At 33.0% G+C, this 17,831-nt stretch overlaps 4 protein-coding genes across 4 annotated transcripts in view; 3 read left to right on the top strand and 1 right to left on the bottom strand.

Moving 5' to 3' along the window:
• LOC144841290 (general transcription and DNA repair factor IIH helicase/translocase subunit XPB-like) overlaps positions 1–9,831 on the top strand; it is a 76,633-nt gene extending 66,802 nt beyond the window's left edge. Inside the window, exon 21 of the transcript XR_013612008.1 lies at positions 9,809–9,831. The gene's annotated coding sequence lies outside the window, so the exon portion shown is untranslated. The remainder of the gene's footprint in view (positions 1–9,808) is intronic.
• On the top strand, positions 1,501–9,704 carry LOC144841316 (general transcription and DNA repair factor IIH helicase/translocase subunit XPB-like). Its single transcript, XM_078697611.1, has 5 exons — positions 1,501–1,774; positions 7,302–7,419; positions 8,424–8,572; positions 8,958–9,080; positions 9,546–9,704. The coding sequence occupies exons 3-5, from the start codon at positions 8,486–8,488 to the stop codon at positions 9,663–9,665; spliced, it is 330 nt and encodes a 109-aa protein (XP_078553737.1). The 5' UTR covers positions 1,501–1,774; positions 7,302–7,419; positions 8,424–8,485; the 3' UTR covers positions 9,666–9,704.
• A 1,575-nt stretch (positions 9,832–11,406) lies between the features above and the next one.
• LOC144840373 (uncharacterized) lies at positions 11,407–13,050 on the bottom strand. The gene is made up of 3 exons (XM_078696168.1): positions 12,912–13,050; positions 12,306–12,437; positions 11,407–11,668 (listed from the first exon to the last, which is right to left on the bottom strand). The coding sequence occupies exons 1-3, from the start codon at positions 12,981–12,983 to the stop codon at positions 11,495–11,497; spliced, it is 378 nt and encodes a 125-aa protein (XP_078552294.1). The 5' UTR covers positions 12,984–13,050; the 3' UTR covers positions 11,407–11,494.
• Positions 13,051–13,164: 114 nt separating this feature from the next.
• LOC144839456 (sperm-associated antigen 6) lies at positions 13,165–17,340 on the top strand. Its single transcript, XM_078694816.1, has 9 exons — positions 13,165–13,303; positions 13,645–13,740; positions 13,944–14,110; positions 14,265–14,448; positions 14,739–14,944; positions 15,215–15,541; positions 15,787–15,978; positions 16,117–16,379; positions 16,677–17,340. The coding sequence occupies exons 1-9, from the start codon at positions 13,279–13,281 to the stop codon at positions 16,741–16,743; spliced, it is 1,527 nt and encodes a 508-aa protein (XP_078550942.1). The 5' UTR covers positions 13,165–13,278; the 3' UTR covers positions 16,744–17,340.
• The last annotated feature ends 491 nt before the right edge of the window (positions 17,341–17,831 follow it).

Raw genomic sequence — 17,831 nt, 5'->3', positions numbered from 1 at the left:
AAGCTAAGATACATAATTTGATAGAAATACAGATATTTACTGTTTATCAACATAGTAGCACTGAACGCATTTTTTGGTTGGCTAGCAACCATGTAGCGCCCTCTATCGTTGTGACGTCACAATGTGATACTCTATATTGGCGGTATTAGACACTTTTTGTGTAGTCAACTCCAACAAAAAACAGACTTTTGACGATTAGTAAATTTCAGTATCAATTTAACTACTAGGTCTGTTTTACTTTTTAGGGAAACTACTACTAACAATTCTGCTTATTCATACCATTAGTGATTAATGTATGCTTAGGCTATTTTTAAATGCTATATTACATTGTGCTTTTAAAAAATTAAAACAACATGAGTGTTGTACAACCGTCTTCTGGAGAATCTCGCAAACCTAACTTTACTAGAGAAACAAATTATGAAGATTCAAGTACAAAGTATTGTGGTGTTTCTTCATCATTCTTATCTACTTTGTTGCTTCTATTTGTACACTGGTTATTGTTCTCTGTCACATCAGTATACTCATTCTCAGCCTTATCTTCAATTGTGTAGTATACCTCTTCTTGCACACTGGTCTGTGCAACATTTGAAGTGTCTTGGACATTGTCAGTGTCATTGTCTGCTTGTTGAGTTTTCTGTGACATCGATATTGTAGTCATGTTTTATTATTAAGGAATTTCACCTTCAGTTAATTCAACTTCTTTCTGATGTCTGCTTGTTGAGAGTTCTCCTGTGACATCGATACTGTATTCATTTGTTTTATTACTGAAGACATTTTCATCTTCAGTGTCACCTATTCCATTCTGGTGTCTGCTTCTTGAGAGTTCATCTGTGACATCTATACTGCATTCATTTATTTTATCCACTTCATCAATACTATAATAGTCATGTGTTTTATTATAAAAAATATTGACTTGATCTGTTTCATCTTCTACTGTTTCTGGTTGTCTGTTGCTTGTTGATGGTTTCTCATTGTCTTTGATCTCATAATAGATCACTTCACTGTCTTTATGTTGGCTTCTTGAGGTTTGTCTAACTGTCAGACTGTGTTTTTGTCGTTTATCTGTGATTTTAATTCTATTTCCAGTTTCATAACTATTTTCGTTTTCAGTTCGATCTTGTTTTTTCTGCTGCATACATGTCAAGGGTTCATCTGTGACATTGATACTGCCTTCAGATGTTTCATTAGTAACGAAATGCTCATCTTCCTTTTGCTGTCTGCTTGTTGAGAGTTCATCTGTGAATTCAATACTGTATTCATTTATTTTACTATTAGAAATCTTGACATCTTCCATTTCATCAGTGTTATATACTGCATTATACATGATCTGTGAAGTTGTTTGAGAATCTGTTTGTCTGTTGTTGCTTGTTGATGGTCTCTCATTGTCTTTGATCTCATAATATATTACTTCACTGTCTGTCTGTTGGCTTCTAGAGGTTTGTCTAATTGTCACATTGTGTTCTTGTTGCTGTATACCATTGATCTCTAAAATGTCACTGTCGCTGCCACTAGTGTCACTATTTCTATGATAATATATATTCTGTGGATTATTGTAGTGTTTTCTTTTGTGTAGGTAGAGTAACACCATTAAAAAAAACCCAAATAGGATTGTTGATGATACCAATAGTATAGTTGTTAAGCCAGCTGTTGATGGTTTCAAAGCTAGGTCTAGAACTTCTTCATTTGCTTCTACAATTGATGTATAAGGATGAACAAACACATTTGTTTCATCTGACCTGTTCTGTACAACAGTACTCACCAGACACTTGACAGTGTAATTACCAGCTGGTAAATTGTTAAAACATCTTTCATCATTCTCTTGGTGATCTGTAATTTCTTCTCCATTTAAAGTCCAAATGTAAATTGTACTATTACCAGATCCACCTTCTGTGTAGCATTTGAAGCAATTTGTATCCACATGAACCTCTGGTGATTCGTTCAACCTCTTTATTTTTACAATTAATTGAGGATAGACCTTCTGTATCAAGGTGTAGCACTCATAATATATGATTGCGAAATAATCCTCCATGGAACAGCAAAAGAATATCCCATCTCCAGCTTGGAAACCAGTTAATGTCTGATCAAAATATAAGGTGGTTCTTCTCTTTATATTACCATGTAACTGCATATTCATATATTGTCCTTGAATCCATCCCATTAATAATGATGTATTTAATGCAGATCGGGATCCTGTTGTGCATGTGACTATAACTTCTTCTGTTTCAAAAATGTTTTTGAAATTTTCACATTTAATATTCGTATACGTAAATTCAAAACCAGCTAACCAACTAACTTCAGTGGGAACCACATAATGTTTATTCTCATCATCTTGACATAAGTATATTCCTATATTTTGTTGTACATTGAAATATATAAACAGATTACAGTTCACTGTATTATTGTTGTCAGGATATTTTCCAAAAATTTGCCCTTTGAACTGTTTACTTGTTGGTAGTATTGCTAGATGATGAATATTATTAGTAGTAAATAGTTTAGGCGCGTGAGAGTGAGACCACATTACAACATTACCTGGTACAGTACTGACACCTGAGAAGCAAACCACTGCTACAAAGATGATAAAAAGTGATGCTCTAGTCATTCTATTATATTATTCACCTCCTCAAAATTCTATGTGATTTTAGTGTAATTCAACTATTGTGATCTTGTAAAATACGATCAAATGAATTCTACATAAATAAATTGTGCCTGTAGTCTGAATTGGAAACAAATTATTATTCTGCTTTCGGTTGATAAACTTTAATCTTATTTCTTGATCTTATACTATAGATGATTTATAGAGTATCTAGAGATTCTATTTTTATATATATGATCAGTAGTCTACTTTCACTAATTATTATTTCTGAATGATTGAATATTTAGAAAAAATCAATGACAAAAAATGTATCCTTGTGATGTATCCTATCCTATATTAATTTCAATAGCATGAGCAAAGTTTATTTTAACAATTTGTGATCTGTATTAGATATGAACCAATGTAATTCTAGTGTCTAAACCAAGAGCTTGTAACTTATTAATTAGAAAAGAATAAAATGTATGAAGGATGCACATACTAGAACAATTACGAAGATTTTCACACGCCGTAAAGCTATCGTGAATTGACTGTGACGTCACTGGAAAATCTACTGAGTGAGTTTTCATTGTTGTTAACATTCAAGTACCGTAGTTGTAGTAGCACCGTGACTGCTGTAATTCTACCCAAAAACATTACAAGAAAAACAAAGAAAATATAGTACACTTTTATGACAGTGAGAAATTTCATTTATTCAAAAGAAGAAATTATATCCTGTATTAATTATACACATATAGGCAGAGATGTTTCCAAAATACTACTAGCAATTAAAGCAAAAAAAAAAATTGTCAACAAACAAGTGTCTCAAAACATTTTTTTCCTTCTGACATTGACTAAAATTTATTTATTTACATCACTAAACTATTTTTCAAAATCAAATACAAAACTAGATTTGTACTTGTCATCCGCGCAAATGCAACTTGCATGCATGTTAAAATATGAAAGCAGAAAATTGATTATGCAAGAACATTTTAAAATATGGGAGAAAATGGGGTACACAAAGTGAGATGCGCTCTTTGTGATTATCTGGTACAGAGAAAAAATCCTATTTAAAATGTAAGTGGCCAATATATGACGTCATAGCATCTGGTATAGTAGGTAAAGATTGTACATGAATTCATATCTACAACTTATCAGCTTCCATAATAATAAGTTGAAGAAAATGGTATGTCACCATCCATCCTGAAGAGCTATAATAGACATATTTTTTTACAAAATTAAAACTTAACTATACATACTTCTTTTTTATTTTATTTATTTTTAAAAAATTTTTTTTATTTCAACCACATCCAACAGCGAAAAAATCGCCAATTACAGGATGCCTTAAAACTCTTTAGATTTAAATATAGAATTAAAAGCACATTAAAATACAAAACATGAAACATACAAAATGGCAAACTTAAATCGATTTAAAAACTTTAGACTTAAATTGGGACAAAGTGTCAAAAAAATATCGATAGTCTTATCTTTAATAGAAATTGAATTAAAAAGCTTGGATAATCTTTGAATGAAACCATTTTTGGTTACGTTGACTCGACAACGGGCAAGGGAAAATAAGTCGGTGTTGCGAGAGTTTGGTCGATTAATTTTGAGAGAAAAAAATGACAATATATTTAAAAAGGGAGTTGAAGCATATAAAAAAAGAAAAACCAAATCGAAAAAACTTCTCCGAGTATGAAGCGGAGGAAGATGAATTAAAGGACCAGGATAGTTGTGGTTAATAAAGTTAATAAATTTGGATTGAACCAGTTCGATACGATTTGATTGGGAGATCGAAATGGAATTGTAAATTGTTGTACATTTGCAATGTTTAGTGTCTGTTTCCTCTCTTACTTTTTGGCAGTTTCTCATTTTTGGAAACTACTGCCATACATGTCATTAGTAAAGAGCTCAACATGTTCAGTTTTAGTTGTACTTTGTTCTTTGTTTCTGGTTTTCTGAGATTCAGAACCTGTTACCTTCATCTTGCTTGTTGAAGGTTGATCATCATCTTTGATGTTATAATAGATTTGTTCTTCTGTTTTGTCTTTCTCTTTGTTGGTGGTTTGTTGTTTAATGTTGTAATAGCTTGAATCATCTTCTGTTTTCCTTAGTTTCTCTTGTTTGCTTGTAGATTCTTTTTCATTTATGTTATAGTAGCTTTCTTCATCTTCTGTTGCTTTTTCTTTTCTATCTGAAAGTTTCTTACTATTTTTGATGTTGTAATAGCTTGAATCATCTGTTTTCCTTAGTTTCTCTTGTTTGCTGGTAGATACTTCATTTATGTTATAGTAGCTTTCTTCATCTGTTTTGTCTTTTCTTTCTGAATGTTTCTCACTATCTTTAATGTTGTAATAGCTTGAATCATCTGTTTTCCTTAGTTTTTCTTGTTTGCTGGTAGATTCTTCTTTTATGTTATAGTAGCTTTCTTCATCTTCTGTTGTTTTGTCTTTTCTTCCTGAAAATTTCTCACTATATTTAATGTTGTAATAACTTGCTTTTCCCTCTGTTTCTTTTTGTTTGCTTCTGGAGGTTTTGATATTATCATCATGTTCTCTACTTTGAATTTGCTTCACAGTTTGTGAATGCGCATAGTGTCTTCTTTTAAGTATATATAGCAATATTAGTACAAACAGTAGTAGTAGGCCAGTTGTTGTTGCAAGTACAATAATAGTTATATCTCTAATTTGAGGTGTATGTTCTTGGGTAGTTGTTTTTGGAGGAATGTGTGTATTTCTAACTGGCATTTTCATTGTTCCTGTGAACATAATATCTGTGTCTTCTTGTTGATGTACTGTAGTGATCTTTGTGTCTGTTGACATAACATCTTTGACTGTTATATCCTGATGCTGTGTTGGGCATGGGTAGGCCACATCTCTGACTGTAAATTGTATCTCATTAGATCTTTTCTGAACATCAGTACTCACCAGACATCTGACAGTGTAAATACCAGCTTGTAAATTGTTAAAGCATCTTTCATCATTCTCCTGGTTGTCAACATCCACTGTAATTTCTTTACCATTTAAAGTCCAACTGTAAATTTTCTTACTTCCAGATCCAACTTCTGCATAGCATTTGAAACAGTTTGGATCCACATGAGTTAGTTCAGGTGTTTCATACAATCTTTTTATTTTCACAATTAATCGAGGGTAAACATTTAGTATTATTGTGGAACATTTGTACTTTATTAAATCTTTCAACTTCTTAAAAATACAATAAAAGAATATACCATCTCCAGTTTGAAAACCAGTCAAAGTGTGGTTAAACCTTGAGTTAACAATTACATCATGTGACTGTATATTGTTATTTCTTCCTTGGATCCATCCAGTTGTGATTTGATATTCCTCTTCCACAATGTGATCATTGTTTTCGTTTATTAAGATACATGTAATGTTTACTTGTTCACCTTCAATAATGTTCTCATAATCACATGTAGCTTTCTTCTTTGGTTCTTCGATCTGATAAACTAGATTTGATTGAACTAAATAATGTTTATTTTTACCATCTGTACATGTGTATATTCCTTCATTTTGTGGTAAATTGAAAGATATCAAGAGTTGACAATTCACTATGTTATTGATATCAGGATATTTATAAGTATTCCCATCAAACTGTTGACTTGATGGTAGTATTGCTAGATGATATAAACTAGGCCTGTCTGTCGCAGCTGTATATTCCCACCATACAGCACTACTTGCATCAGTGACATCCAACATACAAACCACTGCTACAAAGATGAAGTGAAGAGTTGACCTAGACATTTTGTAGAATATCTTGAGATCTCTTAACTGTGTTCTAGTTTGCATAACTATAAAAATATCTTTGACCAGGAAAAATTAAACATTTAGTTTTTGGTTCATCAATAGGAAACTGCATTAACTAGTATTATTTCCTTCATTAATAATTATGATTTTATGATCTCAGATAACCTGTTTTTTTATAATTTCCTTGAATCCATGCAGTTATAATTGTTTTAAACCTGTGATAAATGTTACATGTGATATTTACATTTTTCCCTCAATGATTTCTTCAAAATGCTTTAGAGACTTCAACTTACATGGAACCAAATAATGTTTAATATCATCTTGACATGTGTCACTGTCATATAGTAGTCTCTCTTCCCCCAGGTCCATAAGATATATGCTGTGCCAATCTCCAAATTGTGTAATTGAAAGTAGGGTTTACTACTTTTAGATGATATGAATGAATTACATCCCCTGTACTTTAGAACCTTTTACAGTTGTATTACTGGAATCCAAGAGAAATCCTTAGGTTTCAACCTGACCACTTTTTCACAGAGGCCTTTGACAACTCAGTGGCTTAAATAAAGATTGTTCCTTTTTTTTTGCCAAAATCGGACCAATTTGGATTCTTTCCTGTTGCACTACCGTCACATGAAAACTGACCTGACCTTGTAGTTTGTACTGTAGAATTCTTTATTTTTATTAAAGAAATATAAACAATTATGACTTTATTGATATATTATTATTATTTTATTAGGAAACATTGGAGTGAATGAATATTTCCACTTTTTTTTTGTTTAAATTATTTTATAAGGTCCAATAATTATGCTCCCAATGTTGCTAAAGAGATGTTTTGTGGCTATACCACATACATTTGTTATTGATATGGATAGGGCAATTGTAGTATTACCAAGCATTCATTTATGTATGGATTGATTGCAAATATACTTCAATTTAGAGATAATGGCAATCGTTTTTGGTTTCTGTAGGTTGGTGACAACTCCTTTGATCTGCCTGAAGCCAACGTTTTAATCCAGATATCATCCCATGGAGGATCACGACGTCAAGAGGCTCAGCGATTGGGAAGAATTCTTCGTGCCAAGAAAGGTAAATGACATTTATCTTGGAAGTAGTAGAGTTGAGAGAGAAGCCCTTTAAAAGTGGAAATGGTAATAATACAAGCTTCTAAGAGGTTGTTCTAAGTCTTCCTTTAACAACTTTCTAAATCATCACCGCAGTACTTGTGTATGTCACGAACTCCTTTTACGTATGTTTCCGAGCGGTTGAAAATACTTTAGGAACTCCCTTGTGACATAAGAGTAAACACACAAAATCCACAAAGTTGTAAATTAACTCAAAAACAAAGCTTTAATTTCAATCAACTTCAACTTTCAACAATCCAGTAAGCACTTTAAACAACAGCTTCACAATAACTTTACAATATAATATCCAACCTCTAATATCCAACCTTCTTCAAAATAAATTGCTTCAATCAAAAATCCTTCTCCCTCTTACAATTGTCATCCTTCTCCTTATATACAATATGTTCATAACCTTCTAGATCATTCCTTATACTTCTTATTCTATTGGATTACAGTTTCTATTAATAGCACTTCTGGAATGTTCCTAATTGTTCTTATTAATTATACATGGTTTCTTAAATCAAAACATCTTATTCTAGAATGTTCATATTAAGGAATGGTAATTTATTACAGTGTACTAAACACTAAAAGACATACTGTTTGTTTTGTTTATTTGGTATACAATATGTATTCCTTTGGACAAGTTTATTATTTCCTAAAAGTTGTTAAGTATTGATGGAAATTCAATGAAACCAAATTTACTTTATGTACAAGAAATAGGGAATATTAAAAAATGTCAAGGTATTGAACCAGTTTGTAAGAATCCATAATTACAAGAAAAGAAGAAAATTGTAGACAAAATTTATAGAAAAATAGACATTTGGCTACCTAAACTGTGTGATAAAAAACTTGGATACACTTTGGCTGCTGTAGTGGTCTGTTTAATCTGAATTGCTTAAGTTTTAAGCTTATGCTTATGATGGCTGACCCCTCCTACCACTGCCAAGTGTAAACTTTCTTGTTTTACAGGCTCTGTTGCTGAGGAGTACAATGCATTCTTTTACACATTGGTATCGCAAGACACCCAAGAGATGTTCTATTCAATGAAACGACAGAGCTTTTTGGTCAACCAAGGATACAGCTTCAAGGTCATTACCAAATTGGCAGGAATTGAAGAGGTCAGTCAGAATGTGAAGCTTACCATCCTTATTAGGGTTTTCACGACAACCATGACCTAAGAACAAGCCAACAACCCAGGAACAACCACTTGATGTGTTGTCAGTTGAACCTAGAAACCATCAAAACTGTGTTTAGGAGTAAAGAAGAACGTCTAAACTTGTCTGCATTTGCACAATGATTCTAAATGACCTAAGTCAGGTCATCAGTCGTTGCAGATCAAAAGATCCCAAGACAAGACCTAAAAAAATCACAGGGCCAAATGAAAATCATTATCAGCCAGAACTAATAATCATTCGTCAGGCATAGAACAAATGATTGAACATTCATTTTATAGTTTTACTTACTTTACAATTTATTTTATTTATTTTTTATTTTATTCTGAAGGAAAATCTAAAATATTCCACAAAAGCAGAGCAACAGGCACTGTTACAGCAGGTTATGGCAGCCACAGATGCTGATGCTGAAGAAGAGAAGGTTGCTGGTGAAGTAAGACCTGGTTCATCTCAGGTAAACCTTTTTTGGTTTTATTAGAATATAATGATATCAAAACCTTTGTTGTGAAGGATTATTACAATAACATATGCCATTATCATGGATAAATCTAGATTTCTGGATCCAGATCATTATTAAAAATGCCCAGCAGGAAACTATGGGGCAAACAAGGGGTAAAACTCTGTCTACAATATCAAACTAGTTTGACAAAAAAAGTGTGATGTGCCCAAATATGGTAGTGATATGACATCATCATGTCCATATATGGGCACATCAAATGTTTTTGTCACATAAAGTTTGATAGTGTAGACAGGGCTTTTTTTCTAAATAAAGGCCCAGCACAGGCATGGGAACCTCTTGCAATTACCCATTATATTCTTTGGAGTACTGTACTGCCTTGATTTTATTTTAATCGTATTTTGTCTATAGAACAATTATTTCTTCACAACCGCATATTACTTTACTTTTATTATTTTGTAGGTTAATAGGAGAACAGGGGCAATGAGCTCTATGTCGGGTGGGGATGATCAAGTGTACATGCCATATAGCAAAACAGGAAAAACCAAAGTTCATCCGTTATTCAAGAAATACAGGCTATAGCAATATTGTACGCTTTTTTTTATGTTGTCAATGTAATCAATAAAGTTGGGTGTGGACAGATAAACATATGTATGTAAGGTCAACATATTGAAACACGGGAGAGATGTCTACTAATATAATTCATAATCTTGTGATATGTCAAGGTATGCAGGAATTTCCATAATCTATAAAACATAGGCAATTTAACAATATGACCAGCTTGCCTTGCCAAGATAGGAACTTGTAACAGTCCTTTGATCTTATGTATGGCTGTGACAAATACCAACAGTACTGTATTATGAACATATTCTCCACGGCGCACAGTGTCTGTTAAGTGTGTGGAACTGATTGTGTCACAGCCACAGATAAACCCTTTGATCTCTGGAACTCGGCATCCTATTGTTGAATTGTGTTGATGAAATTACACTGTAGTATAGTCAATCTATTAAATAAAACATATGGGTAGACGATATTGCAGCACAATTTTTTTTTACATACGTCAGCAGTTATATTTAAACTTTACTCCGGATAATTTTAGATTAGTAAAGTACTGTATTTATTTGAAAAAAACATAAAAATTGTATTAAAATACTTGGAAAATTGTGGATCATATAAATATATAAATATGTTGTAATATAATATTGTGTGTATATGCATGCGGTGGACGTTTATTTGAGGAAATACTTTTATTTGAAAAGGGGAGCGGGGTTCTGTTTATTCCAACAAAAACAATGTTCTATAGGGACGTTCATCCTAAACAAATAAATACGGTAGCACATACAGTAACTAGTAATTTTTATGTGCTGGATCAAACATAATTATAACTCTCCCAGACTCTTTAATAATAGGCACCTTTTCTAAATAAGAATTTTCTTGTTTAACAGGGTCTATAAAAGGATTTTCTAAAATGCCAGACAAAAAGCCCAATAGTGTTAAGTTTTGTGAGAGTTAACTGTTTAAAATAAATAATAATGTAAATAATTGACTTTAGAAGTGATTTATAAATTAACATTTTCACTCGCAGTTTGAATTATTTTTTTTTTTATAAAATAATATACAAACTACAAAAAGCTCAGAAATATTAAACATTGTTTTATTTTCTATTTTTTTTATTCATTTATAATTTTAAATAGTTTATCATTTAATGCTGGTCTAAAGTAGATGACCATATAAGGAAATATTTTTCAACACATACAATTTACCGCAATTTGATAAATTTCTGGAAACTAATCGGGAAGAGATTAAATTTTAAAATTGTTATTGTTATTTCATTTTTCCATTGAGGAAATTATCTTTTTAAAACCAAAATTATTGAAAACTGCACAACATTCATGACAAACTATTTTTATCGAAAAAAAAAAAGTGAAGTAGTAATATGGGAGAGGAATAGGTTGTACTATGCAAGCCAACAATTATAATATGTTAGAGATGTATTGTCCCCTGAAAAAATAAGTTTTTGTTGAATAACCAAAATCTTGCTGTGAAATGTAAACCAGATTTCTATTGCATCATGGAATACAAAGAACTGTATATTGTTATTAAAGATATATTGTACCTCTGAAAAAAAATTGTTGTTCTTGAATTAACGATATATTTTGTCTTTTTATAAGTGAAAACATTATTTGTTTTTTTTACGGAAGTTTTTGGGGGATAATATATCTTTAATCCATGCGTTACAACATAACATATTGTAATCTAGAGACTTGATTTTACAGTTATACTAAAAACAAAACCAATATTAAAATAAAAAAACACAATTATATATATATTTCTGATAATATATTTTGCGAAGTCAATTACTTCTTTTGCACCACACACTTCAACTAACCTACATCCCTGATTTCTAATTATTATTTTTTAAAGATATCTTTAAGCGATGAAAACATAACAGATACGTGCGTCATATCACAATACGGTGGGTTACTTGTCTGTTTACATTGACATAAAAGGACAGACTTGCTTTGATCAAACTTTAATCTGATTGGTTTAAATTCTGTTCCCTTGTGACTCCCATCGCAGAATGGCTGAAACAGAAAAGCAAGAATGATATTGTTAAACAAACTTTATGTGACAAAAAAATGTGATGTGCCCAAATATGGAAATGATGAAATGGATGATGTCATATCACTACCATATTGAGTAAAATCAATACCATATTTGGGCACATCACATTTTTTTTGTCAAACTAGTTTGATAATGTAGACATTTTAGCTTTGTCTCTTCTGTATTCAAAAACAAACTCAAAAATGTCAAATTATGGTAAGTTTTTAAGGGTGTAAGTAGGTACGATACAATATTGTCATTTTCTATAACAAGGTAAAAATGAAATGTGGGTATCCGCCTGTTATGAATTGTATAAACTATATTTAAAAGTTTTTTGATTTTAAGTAATGTTAATCAAATCCTGCTTACAATAACAATAATATTCAAGAAATACTGCACTTTTTCCTGGTCGGCTGCTGTTGTTCGAAACGCCCTTCCACACTGAATCAGGAAAGCTGAAGTGCTCGCCACATTCAAACAACTCCTCAAATCCCACATTTTTAATTGGCACTTTCAACATTAATTTATTTTGTGCCTTTTACATTTTCTGTTGATTGTCCAGCACTTTTTGCGCTATATAAATTGAACATTATCAAATTTTTATTCTTTGTTTAGTACCTGTTTTTTACTTAGACCGCATTCACACCAGGAATATCGTTTGTTTGCTTCTAATTTCTTGAAAGCTGGTATTTTTTTTGCTATGTATGTTCCTTTAATTCCCTTCTTCAGTTCTGTTGTACTTGAATTCACCTACAAAAATGTTTGCATTTTAACAAAATATTGCTATACATTACCTTCATTATTAATTATAAAGTTGCAAATGTGTCATTAGATTTACAGAGTACAGACACAAAATATATTGAACCTGTGCCCTGCTACTAAGCTAGCTAGAACCCTAGCAAACCAACCTTTTCTTATTTTATTTATTTATTTAAAAAAAAATATTTAGTCAAATTAGTGTTAATCATCCAAGTGGCCCAATTCCCCTGGCCTTTTGTTTACCACTGGTATAGCTAGGTTAGGCCTAATCTCACTGTAGCTAGTAGGAGTTGAGCCTAGCTAGCTACAATCAGGAGCTAGGCCTAGCTTAGAGGGAGGGCTATATAGTAATAAAGTAGCCTGGTCTGGCCTAGTCTAGGCCCTAGAGGAGGGCCATCCAACATGGGCATGGCCCATGCTTAAATTATAAATTTTATCAACAGAACATTCACCTTTCCAACTTACATAGGGTTGTCTGAATAAGGAACATATTCTTGGTTTTAATACTAAACAATTTAACCTAAAAGCTAGTGCCATACTAGTCCTAATTCAGTGTTTAAAAGAGAGATTGTTTAAGGTTAGGCTCTGTGCTGCTCGTGTGACTTTTTCATGCAAGAAGATTGGAAAAATGTGCAACGAAGCATGTCGTGTTTACATTTGTATACGGGGTCAACTAAAAGGTGAATCTAATTTGCATATTATATCCGGTTTGTTTTCCTTGGCAACAACAAAACACCGATTTTGCATGGGTGATAGAATAAACAAATATCTCGTAAAGATACAGTAAATTTAGATTGATTAACTTAACATAAAGCTTGCATTATTCCTCAAGATGAGTTCTAGACAAATTTTACAAGGTAAGTGTATCTAGATTCTGCTAGGCTTAGTTAGGGCTATTAAGTAGCAGAAGAAAACCAGGCGAAAAGTTAGGCAGGCCATCCATCATGCATTTTTCCATTGTATCGATGGCGATGGCCGGGCTTCCTCCAACCAGTGTTAGTGTGTGTGTGGAGCGCTAGTCTAAGGCCAAGCCTAGGCTAGACCTACATAGTCTAGGCCTAGCCATACATTGAAGACTGTATGTATGGTAATTGTAACCCATCCAATACAATAAAATACAAAACTTATTAATATTAATTAGGAATGTGAGGTGAATTTGAAAGTGAAATGAATGTGGTTTTTTTTCCTTCTATTTTAGTGTTTGAACAGTATCAGAAATCGAGGACAACATTTGTGCAGACTGTTGCTGAACTTGCATCACGGCCACAGAATATAGAAACACTACAAAATGCAGGTTTGTCTAATTAATATACTTAATAGGTCTAGGCCTATAGGCTATAATATATTAATAATATGAAATAGCCTATTTCCTTATTGGATTCAAATTTCATATGCATTGATTGGAAATTGGACATAAAAAAATATATTTTAAGACTTTATGAGTATGACCTAATTTATTGACAATGGCGTGATTCATTTTCAATTGTTATGTTTCAGGTGTTATGTCTCTATTGCGTCCACTTCTGCTGGACGTTGTGCCCACCATTCAGCAGACGGCAGCACTAGCATTGGGTAGGCTAGCTAACTATAATGATGACCTTGCAGAGGCCGTTGTAAAAGGCGACATCCTGCCACAGCTTGTGTACTCATTAGCTGAACAGAATGTAAGTAACGATCATCTTTTTATGGCTATTTTTGACACCCTCCTATTGTTAGAAAACCTGATGCTTACACCTTAAAGCTGTTCACAGATTCACTTAATTACATTTACATCATGATTTTTATAAGTTTTAAACCAAAATATTTCTTATTTTACAGAGATTTTACAAAAAAGCAGCAGCATTTGTGCTCAGAGCAGTGGCTAAGCACTCGCCCCAGCTAGCCCAGTCAGTTGTGGACTGTGGTGCCTTAGATGCATTGGTTATATGCCTTGAAGAGTTTGATCCTGGTGTCAAAGAAGCTGCCTCATGGGCTTTAGGCTACATTGCCAGGCACAATGCAGGTACATGCACTTACAGTTTTACACAGTTTTAGTTAATTCTATGTATATGTCCAGGTGACTACCAATAAAACAATGCGTAGGTCAAATTGTAAGCTCCCTATTTTTTTATAATTATGACCAGAAAGCTAAATACAGTAAATAATAATAACTGAGCCCTCTAAAAAGATAACTGGGCCCTCTGGGAAACCAGTCCTTGACTCAAGAGGTTGCCCAGTATAAATAAAATATTTCAATCAATGATAACAAAGTCAATGTAGAAAATCTATAAATCTTTTAATTCTTCCCCGTAGAACTTGCACAATCTGTAGTGGATGCTGGTGCTGTGCCTCTTCTTGTGCTATGCATCCAGGAACCAGAGCTGTCTCTAAAACGCATTGCAGCATCTGCACTCAGTGACATCTCCAAACACTCACCAGAACTAGCACAGACAGTGGTTGATGCTGGCGCCATCGCTCACTTGGCGCAGATGATCCTAAATCCTGATGCAAAACTCAAGGTATCTATTTGGTCTTTTTAAAAAATATAATATATTATTGAAAAAGCCTTTTGAATAACCACACCTAAGCTATGGCTTTTAATTTTTTTCCTAGAAGACTTTTTTCTGAGTGTATTGGAGGAACTGTACTATACAGTCCTAAAAATAATTTATCTATAAATAAATAATTCTCCCTTTTCTACAAAGCATATCAAAGCTAAAAAATATTTTGAATCCCCAGTTATCATGAAGAATATAAACAAACATAAAATTGTTATGTTTTTCTTGTAGCGACAAGTCTTCTCAGCCCTCAGCCAGATCTCAAAACATTCGGTAGACTTAGCCGAGATGGTGGTTGAAGCTGAAATCTTCCCTGCTGTGCTAACTTGCCTTAAGGATCGCGATGAGTATGTGTGCAAGAATGTGGCTACTCTGATCCGCGAGATTGCGAAGCATACGCCAGAGTTGTCGCAATTGATTGTGAACGCAGGGGGCGTTGCAGCGGTGGTTGACTATATTGGCGATTGCAAAGGCAACGTTCGTCTTCCTGGTGTTATGATGCTGGGGTATGTTGCAGCCCATTCTGAAAATCTAGCTATGGCAGTTATAGTGTCGAAGGTAACATTTATTTTTTATTCTTAATTTTGGCACATTGCCAAGGATAAGTTATTTCAATCGCTGTCCTCAAAGTTGGCACTAGTTCACAGGACAAATAATTTCTACATAACAAATCTTTAGGAGTGGAGTTCTCTTTTTTTATTTCCATTTATGTAATACAGTATATGGAATGTATGTAAAAATAATATGCGATATACAGTTTGTTTGTATGATAGTGTAATAATATTTTACTTTTTCTATTTTAGGGTGTAACTCAACTTGCAATAACACTAGCTGAGGAGCCTGAAGATCACATTCAGGCAGCAGCTGCCTGGGCCTTGGGGCAGATCGGCAGGCATACCCCAGAACATGCTAAGGCTGTTGCTGTTGCTAATGTACTTCCTAGGCTTCTTCAGTGCTACCTCAAACACGATGCCTCAGAAGACCTACAAACTAAGGTACAATATAATAATAATTAGTTAAAGCATGGAGAATTCTCCATGGTTATAATAAATGTGATGATGATTTGATTGTTGAATCCCGACTGTCTTTTGGATATGTGATAAATTAAAAAGCTGTTTTTTTACAATCTGTAGGCTAAGAAAGCCCTGAAAAACATCCTCCAGAAATGCGTGCATCTGCCTGCTCTTGAGCCACTTCTGCACGACGCCCCACCGAACATTCTCAAACACGTCGTCGGTCAATTCAGCAAGGTTCTGCCACATGACACCAAAGCACGCCGATTGTTTGTCACCAGTGGTGGCTTGAAGAAAGTACAAGAGATCAAATCCGAACCTGGAAGCGCCCTCGCTGAGTACATTAATACAATAAATAACTGCTACCCTGAGGAGATTGTTAGGTAAGATGTTTTTTTTTGTCTTTTAGTTGTTAAGTAAAGCTCTATCTACACTATCAATCAAACTAGTCTGACAAAAAAAATGTGATGTGCCCAAATATGGTAGTGATATGACATCATCATGTCCATATATGGGCACATCACATTTGTTGTCACATAAAGTTTGATAGTGTAGACAGAGCTTAAGAGAATGTTTTTTGTTTGTTTTTCTTTAGTTTTTTTTATTAGTACAGTACATCTGACTGCGTTTAGTATACTGTATTATGAAATTTAATTATTTTTTTTGTCTTTGTTGCATAGGTACTATTCTCCAGGATACTCAGAACAGCTTCTAGACCGAGTTGAACATTATCAACCTGTTGCCTAGCAACATATACAAACACCCAGTAACACCAAACCTTGTAAAAATAACTTTTTATGTATTAACGATTTCAATGATTGAAAATAAATAAGATAATCTATGTAAACATTGTGTATATATTTTATTTTTCCTAACACTTTTAATTTAAAATTAGAATGTATTTAAAGGTTAGAGGCTAGTTATGTACTGTATTCCTTAAGGTTGTTCAAATATTAAAAACGGCAACAAATATGTTTTAAAAAAGACATATTTTTTCAATAAAGATCAAATTATGATTTGGGAAAATGATGGTCATAAGTTATTTATTTTGGGTAAAAAAAGTTATTTTTCGTAAACATTTACACTATATTCAACATGCCTTTCCTCAGGCAGTTTCAAATTTATTTTCAAATAGTCAAGAAAAATTCATGAAATAGCTGCAGAATGGAAAACCAAGATGTGGTTATACATTCAACTCTAATACCAGAAACCTTTGGGATGGCCAAGTATGTCCAGAAAGTCTGGTATTCAGGAGGTGTTTTTTATGGTAAAAATAAATTTGCGGTTTTCAGAGAGTTTACTGTAGTCTCAATGCAATAATATGTATTCTGTAATTTACTGAATTTTGTTTAGGATTATGTCATACGGTTTTCATGAATAAAAACAGTTGTTTATGAATTTGCACTTGTTGTTCAGTTTGTCCCTTTAAAAAATTAAAGTTTAAGATGTGCACTTGTTCAGTTTGTCCCTTAACAAAAATTGATATGAATGTGCACTTGATCAGTTTGTCCCTTAACAAAATTGATATGAATGTGCACTTGTTCAGTTTGTCCCTTAACAAAAATTGATATGAATGTGCACTTGATCAGTTTGTCCCTTAAAAATTGAAGTTTATGAGTGTGCACTTGATCAGTTTGTCCCTTAACAAAATATTGATATGAATGTGCACTTGTTCAGTTTGTCCCTTAAAAATTGAAGTTTATGAATGTGCACTTTATCAGTTTGTCCCTTAAAAAAATTGATATGAATGTGCACTTGTTCAGTTTTTCCCTTAAACTTGTGAACATTCACATTTACAGGCACAAGACATGGAAATTGTAATAACCGATTCTGAA

This window comes from Antedon bifida, chromosome 4 (genome assembly GCF_963402885.1).
Source record: "Antedon bifida chromosome 4, ecAntBifi1.1, whole genome shotgun sequence".
Lineage (NCBI taxonomy): Eukaryota > Metazoa > Echinodermata > Crinoidea > Comatulida > Antedonidae > Antedon > Antedon bifida.
Note: the sequence above shows the minus strand (reverse complement) of the source record. Positions and strands in the feature narration are given on the sequence as shown.